Source organism: Euprymna scolopes, chromosome 16 (assembly GCF_053919585.1).
Source record: "Euprymna scolopes isolate OS-2025 chromosome 16, ASM5391958v1, whole genome shotgun sequence".
In the NCBI taxonomy this organism is placed as follows: Eukaryota; Metazoa; Mollusca; class Cephalopoda; order Sepiida; family Sepiolidae; genus Euprymna; species Euprymna scolopes.
The window spans coordinates 111,122,302-111,139,633 of record NC_136497.1 but is presented as its reverse complement, the minus strand read 5'-3'; the positions used below and the strand labels follow the sequence as shown (position 1 = coordinate 111,139,633).

At 37.8% G+C, this 17,332-nt stretch overlaps 1 protein-coding gene across 5 annotated transcripts in view; it reads left to right on the top strand.

Annotated features, from left to right (window-relative positions):
* Positions 1-17,332, top strand: part of LOC145296052 (ATP-dependent 6-phosphofructokinase-like) — a 224,438-nt gene that overhangs the window by 150,672 nt on the left and 56,434 nt on the right. For all 5 annotated transcript variants that reach the window (XM_080142108.1, XM_080142107.1, XM_080142111.1 and 2 more), the window contains 4 exons: positions 1,066-1,230; positions 1,470-1,534; positions 12,613-12,827; positions 12,952-13,057. In XM_080142108.1, coding sequence (XP_079998234.1) covers positions 1,066-1,230; positions 1,470-1,534; positions 12,613-12,827; positions 12,952-13,057 — 551 coding nt within the window. The remainder of the gene's footprint in view (positions 1-1,065; positions 1,231-1,469; positions 1,535-12,612; positions 12,828-12,951; positions 13,058-17,332) is intronic.

Here is a 17,332-nt window from a genome sequence, read left to right as displayed (position 1 = left end):
CAGAAGAGATGTTGCGAGTTTGTCTCTACTTTATCGTTATTTTCATGGCAAATGCTCGGCTGAGCTCCAATCTATGGTTCCCCCCCTCGCCAAACTTTCACAAGAAACACCCGTCTAGCAAAAAACACTATCAGAATTTCTCCCACTCTTTATCTATGCCTAAACCTAAACATAGATTCCATGAACAAAGCTTCTTTCTTAGAACTGCACACCTATGGAATTGTCTTCCATTTTTCTGCTTTCCAGCTGACTACAATATGGTTGTCTTCAAGTCTAAGGTAAACAAGTTTTTGATTAGCCATTCCACTTGTTAACAAATTTACCGAATTTCCATTACTAACGATTACTATATTGTTCAATTTCTACTGTACACTCTTTAAACCTTATCCTTGAGTAACCTCTTGGCCTTGATAAGTGGTGATGCCTATGCAAAAAAAAAAAAATCGATTCACGCAAAGAGCATAAAACCGATTGACGTCTAAAAAGCAAACAACACGTGCTATCTGAGTATCGACCATGACGAACGAATTTTATTATTACAATTGATAGGGGGGATATATATCAATGTATTATGTTTTTGAGAACTTTTTCATCCAATTTAATGTTTGGATGCATTTCGTTACAGAAGAATAGATTAATATAGTTGGAATTATTTGGCTGATAATTATTAGTATTGTTTTTAATTGTTAATTTGTTCAGTTTTTGTTTAATATGAAATATTAAGAATTGTCTTTGATATATTAATTTAAATTTTAATTACTGCTCTTGATTGTGGTATTATGTTTATTATAATTGTTTCCTCTAAAATTCTATTTGTATGAACTACATATTTTTTATAAGAATTCTTGATTTTGATAAGAATTTGCTACAATTTTCTAACTTTATAAATGCAATCACTGAAGAGTTACCTTCCTTGAATTTAGCATGGATTGTTTTTATGATAGAGAAACAAAGAACAATTAGTTTGAATTTTTTTTTATCTTTGCATAATTTGTAAAATCATCTATAAATGAGTATTTCTTTTTCTTTTTTTTAAATAGAAGTATCTTAAATTAATTATTTCAGATTTGTGACCGTATTAAGCAGTCTGCACTTGGGACTAAAAGAAGAGTATTTGTTGTGGAAACAATGGGTGGTTACTGTGGTTATCTTGCTACTATGGCTGGATTAGCTGGTGGTGCTGACGCTGCATACATCTTTGAGGAAAATATTACTATTACTGACCTCAGAGTGAGTATTTTCACAAATATTTCTTAAATTAAAGCGAGGATTTTGTTTCTCTTTTTAATGCCATATGGTTCATCAGTGTTTAATTGGCAGATACTGATTTTAAATGCATTTCATAAAATATAACAAATTAAAAAAAGATGCTATTTTCAAAGTTTAAACTTTTGAAATTTTCGATAATGTCCAAATTGTATTTAAAAAGAACTCTTCACGTGAAATTGTATTATTAATGTTCTATTTAGAATGATGTTGTCCACTTGAAGAATAAAATTAAAGATATTGGAGTACAGAGAGGTTTAATTTTGAGGTAAGACTTTAATTTACTTATTGTTGTTTCATTTATCACGCTACATATACTTTATTTGCAATTAAAAATGATATTTATTTTTGAAGTTGTTAATCTTGTTGTTAAATAACTTTCTAGAACTTATCAAATGACTTATAAACATATTGTATGGCTTGGAAAGACTTCAAAGGTTCTGTAAAAAATCCTCATCTAATTTTTGTTGCCTTAGTAACACAAACGACTGTGAAACAAATATTATGGATTATAAGAGAAACTTTTAACAAGATTTTTTTCTTTTTGTTCTTTTTTTAATTAAGCTATGATGCCATCCATATATGTAGTATTTTTTATTTTATCTGTACCTCAGATTGCTTAAGCATGGAAAAAATAAATCTTTAGTTTTTTTCACAATTATTTGTCATTATTATTGTCATAGCTTTTTGTTAATTCTAAATCTGATAACTAGATTCACATAACTATAGTTTATGAGATCTTGCTTGCTTGTCATCATGCACTCTTTTTATCTGTAAATGTTAATAGGGACAGAAAAAAGCGCAAGTGAGAGAAAACTAATGAAATAAATTAAGAGGCTCTGAGGTGGAGGATAAAAATGAATGTTATAATCAAGAAATATATTTATTAGAATAAAGGATGAATGATAGCTTCTGACAACTTTTGAAAAAAAAATAATGTTCATTTTCTGGTGTCATCTATTTTCAAATAAATAAAGGAGGGAAGAGAGGGTCTATTACAATCGTTTATTACATTACAATCGTTTCATAAATATTTGGAAATTCTAAACATCTAATTTTTTTTTTTTCAAAGATTACTTGCATTGGAAATATGCCATTTTCCCATTATTTTATAATTGAGACATTTTCATTTTATATTATTTCTTATTTGGAATCCTACAATAACTTTAAATAATGTAATTGACAATTATCAAGTATGGCTTATGAAGAAGAACCTGAAGTCTTACCTAATATTCTTGGTGAACCAAGTGCAAAAGAGATCCAGACAATTGCACTTAAGGGAACAACGAGGATACTAAAAAGAGCTCTTGGTTAGTTTCAATAAAAAGCAGGGGAATGTTGGCAGCTGGTTTGGCTGCCCCATACCCAGCATTGCAATCTTCAAAGGAAGAAAAAAAAAAAAAAAAGACGGATAATTTAAGATATTTTTCAACACAATTTTATAAAAATGAGCGATTTTTTTTTTTTTTTTTTTTTTAAATAGGGTGATAAAAACATTTCCACACATGTACAAATTTGCATTCATATTTTTAAGAACATTATTTTTAAAAAGTTTTGTATGCATAGGGATTTAAGTCAGATTGTAACGAATAAGGCTGGAGAACTGTGTTTTGGTTTCGATTCAAACTGATGGTACGCAAGTCATAATTTTTAAAAAACTTTATAAATCACTACTATATATTGGATAAAATATAATGATCAATAGAGTAAATACAAAATCTGCATAAATTAAAATATATTTAAGCATATTTTATGACCGGGCAATGCTGGGTGGCCTGCTAGTGTTTCTATAACAGTTCATGCTTATACTGTATGTATACCCTTCTTAAACTCTCTCAGACCAAACTCGATATGGCTTATTAGCATATATACTTCTTAAAAAGTCTCTAATGAATTAATATTATGCAATATACATTTAGAATTAGTATTAATGAATACGATTGTATAGACGCAATAATTCCATCTATAGTACTTTTATTATAATTATTAATACAATTGAGTAATACAGCTATTAAAAAACGATAGCATTTTAAAAAATTTTAGCAGTAAATCTTAAAGGGAGATAATTGCATTTGTGTTTAACATTTATAAAAAGAAATACACTTTAATTTAAAAGTAAAACGTATTTTGTTTTAGTAAATGTCAGGAAAGAATGCAAACCTCACAATATTATTGATATGAATAAATTCACATCAGTGAATTTGCGTTCATGTTTGACATTTCTAAAAAAAAAAAGAAAGAAATATCTTATTTTTAATTTATTCATATCAATAATATTGAGGTCTGTGTCGGTTTTTGACATTTATAAAAATAGAACTACATTTTCTTCCACTTTATTTCTCTTTGCCTGTTCCGCTTTTTCTCGGAAATAACTGGTCTGATCTGGCTGAAATTTTGTATGTTAGGATAAAGTGCAGCAAAGTCCATATTATGGTATCCATTTCATGTACAGTTTGAGTTTGATTAATGGAAAAATGAGCACATATTTAACCATCAATTTGGCCCTATGGATGAGGTATTAGAACTCACTGACTGCCCTCTTGCAGAGAGTAAAAATTCCTCAATGGAGCCACACGAGATTCTGGTGATTGAGCAGATCATGTCTTAGGTACTATAAGAACATGGACTCCAACACAGCACTTTGATCCTTACTTGAACTAAGACGGGCAGTTGGATAGGCCTGATCCAATCAAACGGTTGATCATGTCTAGCACTAATCAGGAAAACATAAAAAAAATATGCTCATGCTTCCTACATTATACAATAAGTTGATTTAGTAAATGGTGGCTGAAGGGTTAATCTAACCCAACATGAATAAAAAACATTTTTTTTTTCTAAAAATAGAATTAGAAATAAATGGAAGAACTATAGATGCTTGGGTCCATCACACTCCTCCTGTATCCTTATGGTGTTGGGACAAATGTCCCCCCCCCCTGGTGCTACCAGATCAGGCTATCTGAAGATATTGACTTCCTGAGATGAAACATTGATGCTTTTTGTTTTTTTACTTCCTTTTGCAAAACCAAAAACAAAATCAACAATTCCCCCTTTTCTTTCTCCCCATTCCTTCGTTCTCTTTCTACCTCCCCCATTTCCTGACTGGTTTCCTTACTTAAAATGTACCAAACATTAATACTGTAATCCTTTTCCCTCTCCAATTACAAAACTCATTTATGTTCTGTAGGGAATTTCTCCCACTCTTTATCTATGCCTAAAGGGGGGAACCATAGATTGGAACTCAGCCGAGCATTTGCCATGAAAATAACGATAAAGTAGAGACAAACTCGCTACATCTCTTCTGTGAGAAAGAGGTTGCAGGGATGAGAAAAGGACATCACCTACAAGGCTACAAAGTCTATTTTGAACTCTATCAAGGCAGGATAGCTATATGCCCAGTCTGTTAAATCCAAGGTAGCTGATCAGCGGCTTGGTTCCCACCAGTTTTGGCAAATAACAAATAGGATCCTGAACAGAAGTGTGCGTTCTATCCCAACCATTATCAATGGACCAGAGGTCATCTTGTCAGCGTCAGACAAGGCCAAACTATTTGCAAAGAACTTTGCAGCTAATTCTACCCTATGCGATGAAGGCCATCAACTACTCATATTTCCTCCTATAACACAGAACAAGTTAGGTAACATACAAATATCCGTGCATGAGGTCGCCAAGCTAATCATGAACCTAGATTCCAGTAAAGCAACTGGCCCTGATTGCATCCCAATTATAGTGTTAAAAAAGCTTCAACCAGAACTTGCTCCCATACTTACAAAACTGTTTAAGCGCTGCCTTAAGGAGAAGTGCTTTCCGACTCCCTGGAAAACCTCATCAGTTTGCCCTGTATTTAAGAATTCAGGTGATGTCATCTCCCTCTCAGTACAGACCAATAAGTCTCCTGTGTGTTATGAGTAAGTTGCTGGAATCCATATTAAATAGAGAAATAGTAAACCACCTCAGCAGAAATAACCTTCTTAGTGACACACAATATGGTTTCCGCTCTGCAAGATCTACCACAGATGTGCTGACGGTTATATCCCACAGGATTAGTGAATCTCTTGACAAAGGCTTCCTTTCTAGGGCAATTGCTCTTGACATATCAAAGGCCTTCGACAAGGTATGGCATAAGGGTCTACTTCACAAGATTTCCAGCTACAGTATAACTGGAAATGTTTTCTCAATCATTAAATCATTTCTCTCCGATAGGCTCATAAGAGTAGTGGTAGATGGACAAAAATCAGAGGCCTGCAATATAAATGCTGGAGTCCCTCAGGGGTCAAATCCTGGGCCCAACTCTCTTCCTGATCCTACATCAATGACCTCCCTAAACATATACTTAAATCATTTGTTGACATCTTTGCTGATGACACGACCATCTACGGCAACACATCAAAGGCTGTAAATGACAAAGTTCTCTCTGATTCTCTCTCCTCTGATCTCGAGCGCGTGGTTCAGTGGGGGAAGACGTGGCTGGTTACCTTTAATGCATCCAAAACCAAACTCCTATCCTTACATCATCAACGCTCTGATCCCCATCTGGCATCAATTGTGATGGATGGCTCTCGTCTGGGAGAGGCCCCGTGTTTTGACAAGCTTCTGGGTTTGACCTTTATCCTGATCTGAAATGGAACACGTACATCAAGTCTGTTGCCAAGGTCGCTGGAAAGATGGTGGGATCCTTCTACCGCTCCAGAAGATATCTCACTACTGATGCAATTCTCTATCTATATAAAAACCAAGTACGTCCAAGGATGGAATACTGTTGCCATATCTGGGCAGGAGCTGCTAAAAACAGCCTATCCTGCCTTGACAGAGTACAAAATAGACTTCGTGGCTTAATGGGGGATGCCCTTTTCTCTACCCTGCAACCTCTCTCCCACAGAAGAGGCGTTGCGAGCTTATCCTTGTTTTATCGTTATTTCCATGGCAGGTGCTCGTCTGAACTCCAATCTCTGGTCCCCCCTCGCCAATCTTTCACGAAAAACACCCGTCTAGCCGAATCCACTGTGAAAAATTTCCCCCACTCTTTATCTGTGCCTAAATCAAAACGTGGATTCCATGAACAAAGCTTCTTTCTTTTCGCCTGTGGAACGATGTTCCGTCTGCCTGCTTCCCACCGGACTACAACTTGGATGTGTTCAAGTCCAATGTAAACAAATTCCTAATGAACCGCCCCCTTAATTAAACACTTCATCAAATCTCCACACTAACGTAATGTACTTGCAATAACCCTTATCCCTGAGTGGCCTCCGGGCCTTGATAAGTGGTGATCCCTGTGTAAAAAAAAAAAAAAAACAAAAAAAAACCTAAACGTAGATTCCATGAACAAAGCTTTTTTCTTAGAACTGCACACTGTAAGGTTTGCGTTAAGCAAGCTGGTTTTCCAATTCGACAGCGTGTCGCCGTGAATAAATGTAAACACATAATGGCGATTCGCTGTCCTTTTATAAGGGGGATAACTCCACTTATGCAAAGTCTGAGCGAAAGGGCGATAACTCCTTTCTGGCCTCTACATGCCCCTCCCCCTCGTGACCACAAAAGCAAGTTGTTGTGGTCATCTTTTATGTGGAGAAATACTTGTGTGATTTCCCCCGCATTTGCGGCGACAAACCCCTTGGGTCTCTCGTCCTCCGACTTGACGGTTCCCTTAACGGAGGAGGACTGTATTTTTGGGTATCTCCTCCCATTTCTTCCTCATGCTCGCTTGGGGATTCCGTGTCGGCGTGTTGTTCCACCTCCATTGGCTCCTCCAGAGTTTGTGCCTGTGGGGTCTCCACATTTATAGGTGGGTTCGGGATTTCTTGTCTGATGTTACGAGGGCCATCCACTACCGGGTGTATTCTGCGGAGAAACCGACGGTTGCGCAATGTCACTCGATTGCTTCCATCGACCCGAACTTGGTACTGTCGGTACCCCTGGGTCTCCACGATTCTCCCTGTCTTTGTCCATCGACGTGGGTGGTTCCCGTCCTGGTTCTGGATCTGGACGTAATCTCCTACCTGGAGTTCCCGGAGTGGGCGACTATGTTGGTTGTAATACTTCTCGTTCCTCATGTGTCTTTTGGCCATTGCCACTTCCCTTAGTTTGCCTATTTCTGTCCACTGTTTTCGAACCTGGTATTTGTCCTGCAGGACAGGAAGGTGGTCTTTAATGACCCGACCATACAGCATCATGGCCGGGGACATGTCCAGATCCTGGACAGGCGTGTTCCTATGGGTCAGTAGTGCCCGGGTCACCCGATCATGGCACAGGCGTCCATAACTGTCCGTATTGTCCGCCAGTATACGTCTCGCGGTTTTGATGGCTAACTCTGCGCGGCTGTTGCCTTGGGCATAATGCGCTGATGAGGTACGTTTTCGTATGCCCCAATTCCTCAAAAAGGAGTCGTATTCCTGGGATTCAAATGGTGATCCACCATCCGACGAAATTTCTTCCGGTACGCCGTAGGTACAGAACCAAGTCCTCAAGGTATCGCACACCGTCTTGGCTCTTCCCGACGTCATTAGGGCCACTTCAACCCATCCCGTATACCTGTCTGCGTATACCATAAAGTGTCTACCCTGCATCTGGACGAAGTCAACCACCACTTGTTGGAATGGAAATTCCGGGTCTGCTGGGGACATCAAGGGTTCCCTGGGCTGAGATGGTGCGATTTCATTGCACGTGCGGCACTGGGCTCTTGTTTGCCTGATGTTAGCATCCAACGCTGGCCAGAATAGTCGTCTCGCATTCGCCAGCATTCCGTTCACACCCTGATGAGCGGAATGAAGAGATTCCAATACCTCTGCGCGGAGTTGTCGAGGTATTAGGATTTTGTTCCCCTTGATGATCACTCCTTCCAGGCAATATAGCTCCTCACGCATAGGCCAGAAGACTCGAACTACGGTTGGGATATTGTTACGTGACTGGGGGAAGCCATTTTGAATCAGTTCTTTCAAAGTCCTGCATTCTTCGTCTGTGGCTGCCGCAGCCACAATCCTTCCCCATGTGATGGCTCTTAACATAGTATCATTCTCGTACATTGATGTGAAGGCGGCTTTGACCGCGGTGTCAATGGATTGGTCCTGGTCTCTTGGTGGGGTGCCCGCTGGGTACCGAGATGCACAGTCAGGGGCCAAGTTGAGTTTCCCCGGTCGATGTTTTATCTTGCATTTATACATGAGTGACTTTTCCTTGAAGTTTAACAGGCGTGGGTTTTTTATATTCTCCAGGGCTCGGTCTAAAAATATCTTTATGAGCAGTAAGTGATCCACTGTAATCACCAAGTCTGGGCATCCAAGTATGAACATGCGGCATGATTCCAACCCATAGATCAGAGCCAAGGCTTCACCTTCCACTGGTGCATATCGTGATTCCGCATCGTTGGTAAAACGGGATCCCGCCAGGATGAGTTTCCAATGGCCATCCCCACAACTCATGTTTAATTCCCCCTCACATCTACTATGCTTTTGAAACAGAAAATACGATATCCCTGTTTTGCTGTAGTCTGTCGCGAGTCCTGTTGCTCTGTTCATTTCGAACGTTTGGATGCCTTTTTCAATTCTTTCCACTATTATTTTTTTCGACTCTTGGAGTACCTGTTCCAGTGTCTCATCCCAATAAAATTTCCTGTCCTTTGTTTTCAGCAACTCTCGGAATGGGGCCATAACTTAGGCTTGTGAGAATGCATAGGAGACTTAGTTTACGAGTCCGAACCAGGACCTAACCCCAGTAATATTTGTCGGGGTGGGGAAGCTCAGGATGGCTTCAGTCATTCTTCTTGTGGGTTTGACCCCGTTCGTTGTTACTTGAAACCCTGCGAACTCCACTTCCATGTCAGCAAAGTGAAACTTGTCTGGGTTAAACACAATCCCTCTATCGGCACAGTGGTTTATATATTCAATTGTGTGCCAGAATGAGGATTCCATTGAGTTGTCCCACAGGAGACTGTCATCTATACACCGAGTTTTTCAAGCCATGTCCATGGTGATATCATCAAATCGACGGGTGTAGCCATCTCCTGATCCATGGAATCCTTGAGGGGCTCGACAGTACCTTTATCGACCCCATTCAGTAATGAGCGTGGTGGCGTTTCGTGCAGCTGGAGACAGCGGTAAACTGTGGTAACCGTTCCACGCATCGAGTACAGTCTTCCTGGTATGTGCAGGTATTACCGAGACCTGATTGAATGGGGACGAAGTGTGGTGCGTCTCCCTCATGGTCGCCTCATTCAACTTTTGTAAGTCCACCGTCCGCCTTGGGGATCCATCCGTTTTTGGTGTGACTACCATTCTCGAGCACCAAGTAGTTGGTGTGCCTACCGGTACGGGTTCGATTATCCCCAGTGCCACGTCACGGTCTATATCTTGTTTCACCTTTTCCTTCCAATGATGGGGGACAGGTATTGGTGTGTGGATTGCCGTCGGTGTCGCATCTGGGAGGAATTTTATTTCTAAGGGTTTACCCTTCATTACTTGGAGTAGTTGGTGTGGACAGGTATTGAATGCGCTGGCCTTGAAATGTTCCTTTAGCCATTGCTCCAATTTTTCTCTGTTAATGTCGGTTGGCTCCAATGGGATTGCTACTGGTTTCTTCGGAGCCGGTGCTCTGCGCGGACACCCGCAAGGGGCCGTTTCTTCTGTTTCGGCTGAGCTGCTTTGCGATAATGATGTAGGAAAATTGGATGGCAATAATTTCAGCTCCTTAAGTGCCGTTTGTGATAAGTAGAGCCCGGATGTGTTGTCAGACACATACACTGCCTGTCGTGTTTCTCTTGATCCCACCTTAATATGTAAAAACAGGACCCCCTTGATGTGTAACTGGCTATTTGTTATATCCCTTATCCGATGGGTAATTGGAACCAAGTACCCATTTGGGTACCCGAGGAGTCCTTGAATCTCGGGGCCAACAGAGCAAGTTTGGGCTCCTGTGTCCGCGAAGGCTTGGATGGCGTGGGTGCTCACTTTCATCGGCTTCTTTGGCACCCTTCCAAAGGTCGCATGGCACTTGTTCATTACAGTTACCTCTGCTGTAACTGAGGGGGCGGTTCTGGGGCGCCCACCTGAAACTGTTTCCCATTCCACTCAAGGTGAGGAATGTTTGCCGGTTGTCTCTCATTGTGTCTGTGAGTAGGGGCTTTATCCGTGGTGCAAAACATGAACGACTCCCCGCTTTTTATAACCTCCGTTTTGGATCTATTAATTTTCCGGCACACCTTTTTAATGTGCCCTACTATTCCACAAAAGTGGCACTTGAGTCCCACTGCTGGCAATCTTTCCGGTTCATCGATCCACCTCGGTGTGATGTTTTTCTGCAACCGTTGCAAATTTTGGTGTCCCGTGGGGTTGACAGGGCCTTTGCCTCATGCATTTGTTGTACTTGATTCGACCTTTGTACCCCAGACATCGTGAGAGGTTGTGTGGTATCGGAAAAGTGTGGAGTTGCTTCGTCTGTTGCCTCCAGGCAAACCAACCGTGAAAACTTTAGATCCAAGGTAGGAAGTGTAGCTGCCTCTGCCAGTACCCTTCTCTGGTGTTCGATATTTCTTAACCCTGCCATCATTTGCCCGGCAACCATATCGTCTGAGTAATTAACCTGCTGCCGGCAAGTGGGTTCGTTCGGACACTGAATACAAAATTCACAAAATTTCGCCTGGCCACGTAACCTCGATAAAAAATGGGTCACTGACTCACCCTCATTTTGCTTCATGGAGTGAAACGTTTGTCGGTGGACTTCCTTGTGTAAGCCTCGAACGGCCACCAGTCGTATTTGACGAAGAAGGAATTCCTCTGCCACGTTGTTGAGTCGTTCTGGTCCAATGAGCTCAAACAGTAACCTGTTCGTTTCCGGTGTGCATGCTTCTCGCAGTTCGTTTCGAATTGCAGCTGGATTTTCGAGTCTGCACATCTCCTTGTACCGTGACCAGGTGTCTAAAAAGAGTGCCCATTCGCTATCTGTTGAGTCCAGACCTATAGAAGGTCGCTGCATTCTTTTTGTTTGCGGTGTGTTCGCTCGTCCGTGTAAGATGTCCTTCCGTAATTCGATGTTTTCTTTTTGTAACTCGACTAGTTGATGTAATAAGAGAACGTTTTCTTGTTCCATAGTGTATGATATCTTTAGTTCAATGCTGCGATATAAGTATTTCACGTTTTAAAGTGACAATATGTTAGTAGCGCCATGTAAGGTTTGCGTTAAGCAAGCTGGTTTTCCAATCCGACAGCGTGTCGCCGTGAACGAATGTAAACACATAATGGCGATTCGCTGTCCTTTTATAAGGGGGATAACTCCACTTATGCAAAGTCTGAGCGAAAGGGCGATAACTCATTTCTGGCCTCTACACACACCTATGGAATTGTCTTCCATTTTCCTGCTTTCCAGCTGACTACAATATGGTTGTCTTCAAGTCTAAGGTAAACAAGTTTTTGATTAGCCATTCCACTTGTTAACAAATTTACCGAATTTCCATTACTAACGATTACTATATTGTCCAATTTCTACTGTACACTCTTTAACCTTTATCCTCGAGTGGCCTCTTGGCCTTGATAAGTGGTGATGTCAATGTAAAAAAAAAAAAAAAAAGATTCACACAAAACATGCAAAAATTAACCTAAATATGGTAATTGCAAGGAAAATGATTGGGGAAACTCCAAAAATTGCCATATTTGGATAAAAGAAAAAGAAATCTTTAAAATACACCAAAAACATTACCTTCTTAGAAGCCAGGCAAACAATAGAAAACACCAGTTATGTAGAAATAACTAGAAACAAAAAAAAAAATCTACCAAATACTTATATACGAAACTGCCATACAAAAGCAACAAACCTAACCAACGTGAAAATAGACATCACAAACTCTTAAATTAAATAAAAAATTTGCTTGAAGAATTAAAACAAAACCTAGACCAAATTAATAATGAAAACAAAATCTACTCAAATAAAAACCAAAACATAATTCAACAGAGGACCCAACAAAAAACCCAACCAAATATATATACCAAACCTCAAACCGTAACTACAGTTACTTCCATGAAGCTAAAAAAAACAGACACTAAAAGCAATAAAATCATCACCTAACAAAAAAGAACCTAAATCCCAAAAAAGAAAAGATAGATCACAATCAACATAAAAAATAGCTTATTTTATGTAAGTTTCTGCTCATTTTATTATAACTTGTTTGATTATCTTTTTAATTTTATTAGAAAACTACAATATTTTAAATCTTAAATTTTTATGCTCTTACGAATCAATATTCTTGTCTGTTGTAATTTTTATTCATTTGTGTCTATTATTTTTGCATATAATTGCAATTTTTACAATAAAAATGATTTGCAGATGTATTCGAATTTTTTTTTTCATTTTTTATTTATTTTTCAGAAATGAAAATGCAAATCCAAATTACACAACAGATTTTATTTATCAGCTTTTCTCTGAGGAAGGAAAGGGCGTATTTACCACTCGTAAAAATGTCTTGGGTCACATGCAGCAAGGTGGTGTTCCAACTCCATTTGATAGAAATTTTGGTACAAAAATGGCTGCCAAAGCACTTGATCATTTGATTTCGCAAGTTGAAGAGTATACTCGTCCTGATGGTAAATATATTTAATTTATTTTTTATTTTAATTGTTTTTTTTTTTTATGTGAACTTTTAAGCTATTTCTCACTATTATAGATATTTGTCATAAATTTTGTTTTTTCATATCTTAATATTTACAGGTACTATACATGCTTCTCAACCTGAAGCTGCTACTTTGTTGGGTATGCAAAAGAGACATTTGTGTTTCACCCCAGTTGAGGAACTGAGCCAATATGCAAACTTTGAGTGAGCCTCCTTTTTTTAACAATTGTATTCCTTAAAAATATTTAATCTAATTGATTTTATTAATTGGGTTGAGGAATGATTTATGACTTCTTCTAGAAATTATTATGCTCATCTCTATTCATTTAATGTGTACTTTTATTCATTTATTCTACATCAAACTCACTTGGTCAACAGGTGTGTGATCTGTTCTTGAAATGAAGATTCCCAGAACCAGTGCTTGGCAGTACTTTGCTTCTTCTTCATACACATGAGCAGTTTCAACAACCTTAGTACCTTAGTTAAGTGCAAATGCTGTGAAAATACTTGACATTATATTTTGATTTTAAAATTAAAAAAAAACATTATAGTAGAGCAATCAATTCTTTTAAACAAGAGTTTGTTGATGCGTTTTTTCTGATTACATTTTTAAATAGAATTAAAAAAAAACCCATGCAATATGCATGAACGTGTGTAAACATTAGGTTGAAACTTTTCTAGTGTCATCTTTCATGCTATATTAAGAAAACTGTTTGAATGTTAACTCAGTTTTTGATTGCTGCTGTCTGTTTATTAATTACTAGCAGGGGTGCCCGGCGTTGCTCGGGTGTTTGGAGGTGTATGCTGTGCAAAAAAAACAAAAAAAATGGTTAACTTTTTAAAACTTCGACCCCTATTATGACCCCTTAAAATTCATAGTTTCGGGCTCAAATCACTTTATTAAGTTAGATCCAGGTTCAAGGAACCTATATCTAAAATTTCAAGTGTCTAGACCCAAAATTGTCGGAGGAGTTTGGTAGAGTTCTTAAAGGTCAAATCGTTGAAATTTGACCCCTTAACAGCCAAATTTCTGGCTGACACCCGTAACATAGATTTTCCCAAATCTCAGTACCCGGTATTTCAAATTTCGAGTCTATAGACTAAAAATTGACAGAGTTATTGCGTAGGGAAATGTACACAGACAGACAGACAGACACGTTCACTTTTATAGATATATAGATTCCAATTAAACATGAGAAGTAAACACTATTACATGTTTTAAAATCAAATTAAAATCAGTCACTAAATGCTATAATCTATATTGATTGATTTGTTTGAATTAAAGCAGTAAATCAATGCATCTCACAATGCCAGCAGCTGACACTGTATACTATGTGTGGATTGTGTTGTTATACTAAATGACTGCTACTTGCTTTTATTATTTCAGAAAAAATAAAGCGTCATTTGATCTCTAGATTAATTTTTCATAACATTACGAAAGCCATGCATAATGATGTGGCATAAATGGATATCTAGCAAATGACATAGATGCCCAGACATAGGCAGATATCCAACAATCTCTTGACTTGGGAAGTCACATTACTGTGTACATCAAGTGGTCTGTCACTGTTACATTTGTCATTTTTGCTGGTGTAGACATGTTACTAATATTGAAGTATTAGCCATGCAATATACAATGTTATGATAAACTTCACGGATTATCCACCATCAACTTCCACAACTCAAAGATATCTACTTGGCATGATGCAATACCATTAATATAGAATTAATACTAATAGCACTGTAATGTTTAATAAAGGTGCCATTTTGTAGAAATTCTATTAATTTATCACATCCATGATGTACAGCAATTCTAAATGATCATCCAGCATCTTGAAATAATAAAGAAACAAATGAATGATATTAAAAGAACATTTTTTTTTTTAAATCTAAACAAGGGGGAATTTTGAAAAAGTAGCTGAAAGTTTTCGACAAGATTTACTTGATACAATCCAATGCAAATATAAAGGATACTGGCTAATAAAAATCTAACTAAAGATAGCAGTTTGACTGGATTAATGTATTAGAATAATTCCAGAAATTCAAACTATATGATAGCGTTTGAACATATTTTCTTTTAGGTAACAAAGTAATTGTTGGTTTTTGCCTTTTTTAAAAATCAAATTGATTTTATATTGAATTGTTAAAATTGCATTAAAAAAATGTAATTATTTAGAATGTGATACAACCAAAAGAACACATTTTCTTTGACATCAATTTTTTTAACTTCCAGTCGTATATGGACATTTATAACTTTGTCATCACAGAGGTTTTAGAAAAAGGAGGGTATTAAAAAAGTGTTTTAATATTTATGAAATGTTTTAATAGCCTGAAAAATACATAGTTTTATTTACAAGCAATTAAAAAAATAGCAACACTATGTAACGTTATCATTTGCTGGAGTGTGTAAATTGGTTTGAGATGTTTCTGCAAGGGCATGGCATGACACAACCAGTACATAGAAAGTTATCCTCTCAAGTCAAGGATGATACCCGTTGCTTGTTTGATAGGTCTTTTGCAGGCTTTAGGCATCATTAATGATCTGGGTTGAGATCATCAACTAAACTTGAATTAAAGGAGTGAATATAAAACATAATTTATCTTTATATTTCATCATCTGAAGAAACACAAATCTTTAAAGTTGGCAGAGTTGGGCCTCTGTATGACCATATCTATTATGTTTTTCGGCAAATTTTGCCTTCACTTGGCAAGAGTGATTATGCAGTTTTAAGCTTTTGCATGGACATCTCTTTTGCACCACCTCCTGTCTCAGATAAGCCTAGAAGAAAATTTGCTGTTATGAATCATGATCTAATTAAAGTGGCCTCCAATGAGTTAGCTTGGCATAGCTTCACTTAGTATCAGACTGTTGAAACCATGTCGGTAGGAATAAAGAAATACTATTGCACTGTAAAACACAAGAAGCATAAGACATGGATGATTAGGAATGATCTTTGTGAATGCAAGTTGAGAAACACTGTATGGGGACATTACTAAGAGACCAAGTCGGAGGTGGCTTATGAGGTCTACAGAAAACATAATCGTGTTGAACATATCTTCGCATGAGTAGACAAAATTTCAAAAGACAGCTGGATCTTGATGTTGGTCATAACCCAAAACGTTTTACACTCACATGAAAAATGAAACAACCAAATCATAACTCTATTTAATTCCAAAAAAGAAAAAATTAGGAATTCAAATCAACAAGGATATCTCTTTGCTGATATTTTTGTCAAATGTATTCAAAATTGATGATGGCAGAGGACCTGCAATACAACATATGATAGCATCACTAATGCAGTCAATTACCATCACTAAGGATGAGGTCAAGAAGCAGCTTTTGTCCTTGAATGTAAATAAAGATAAAGGTTTAGATGGACTACATTCAGCAATTTTACAGGCTGTTGCAGCTGAACTAGCTGAACCTTTAGCAGCCCTGTTCACCTTTCACTGAGTACTGGAGTTATTCCTGCTGAGTAGCAGGTGGCTATGACCTGCCCTATTTTTAAAAAGGGTGTTCCAGAAGGTCCAATGAATTACAGACCAGTGAGCCTCACCTCTTGTCTCAAAATCAATGGAAGTTTTACTTAAGCAAGTAATCATGGCACATCTCACATCTACTGCTGCTATCTCTCCATCTCAGTGTTCATGTCTCACAAATTTACTTCTGCTGAAAGAATGGGTTACAAGTGTAATGGACAATGGAGATACTGCTGACATTGTCTTTTTTAGTTTTCTTCAAAGTCGTTGAGTCTCAATCACTGCTTATTTTTACATAAACTCAACTCTTATAGTTTTATCGTTTATGAATCGGTTATGAAGTGGATAATATCCTTTCTTAGTGATCAGATTTACAAGGTTCATAAAAATGGCAGATTTTCATCTGAAATGGATGCTTGCAGTGGTGTTCCTCAAGATTCCATTCTGAGTCATATTCTGTTCTTACTCTATATCAACGACACACATGATATTGATGGAAATGTACTCCTATTTGCAGACAATGTCAAATTAGTAATATGTAGAAGCGAAATTTGCAAACTCAAGTCTAACCTTCAAATGGTCTATTGAATAGGATTTGAACCTTAATGTAGATAAATGCTGTCATATTTCTTACTTTCAATGATGACATGGCTTTGCTCAAGCAGCTGAATGAGACAAAAAATCTTGGCCTTCTGGTTAACTCATCTTTCAAGCCATCTAAACATTGCATTCAGGCTGCTAACAAAGCAAGGAGTATCCTATTTTTCATACAATGTTCTTTCTGCAAACTCACTTCTGAAATATTTGTCTGTCTTTGTCTCCCTTATCAAATCACTGTTAGAATATGGTATCCAGACCTCTTCCCCATATCTGATGCATGATTTCTAGCATCTGGAGAGAGTTCAATGACTGACTACTCAAATGGTGCAGGGTCTATTGGATCTGTCCTATGATAGCTGACACAAAAAGTGTAACCCTTTCTTCTTTGAGTGCTAAAGA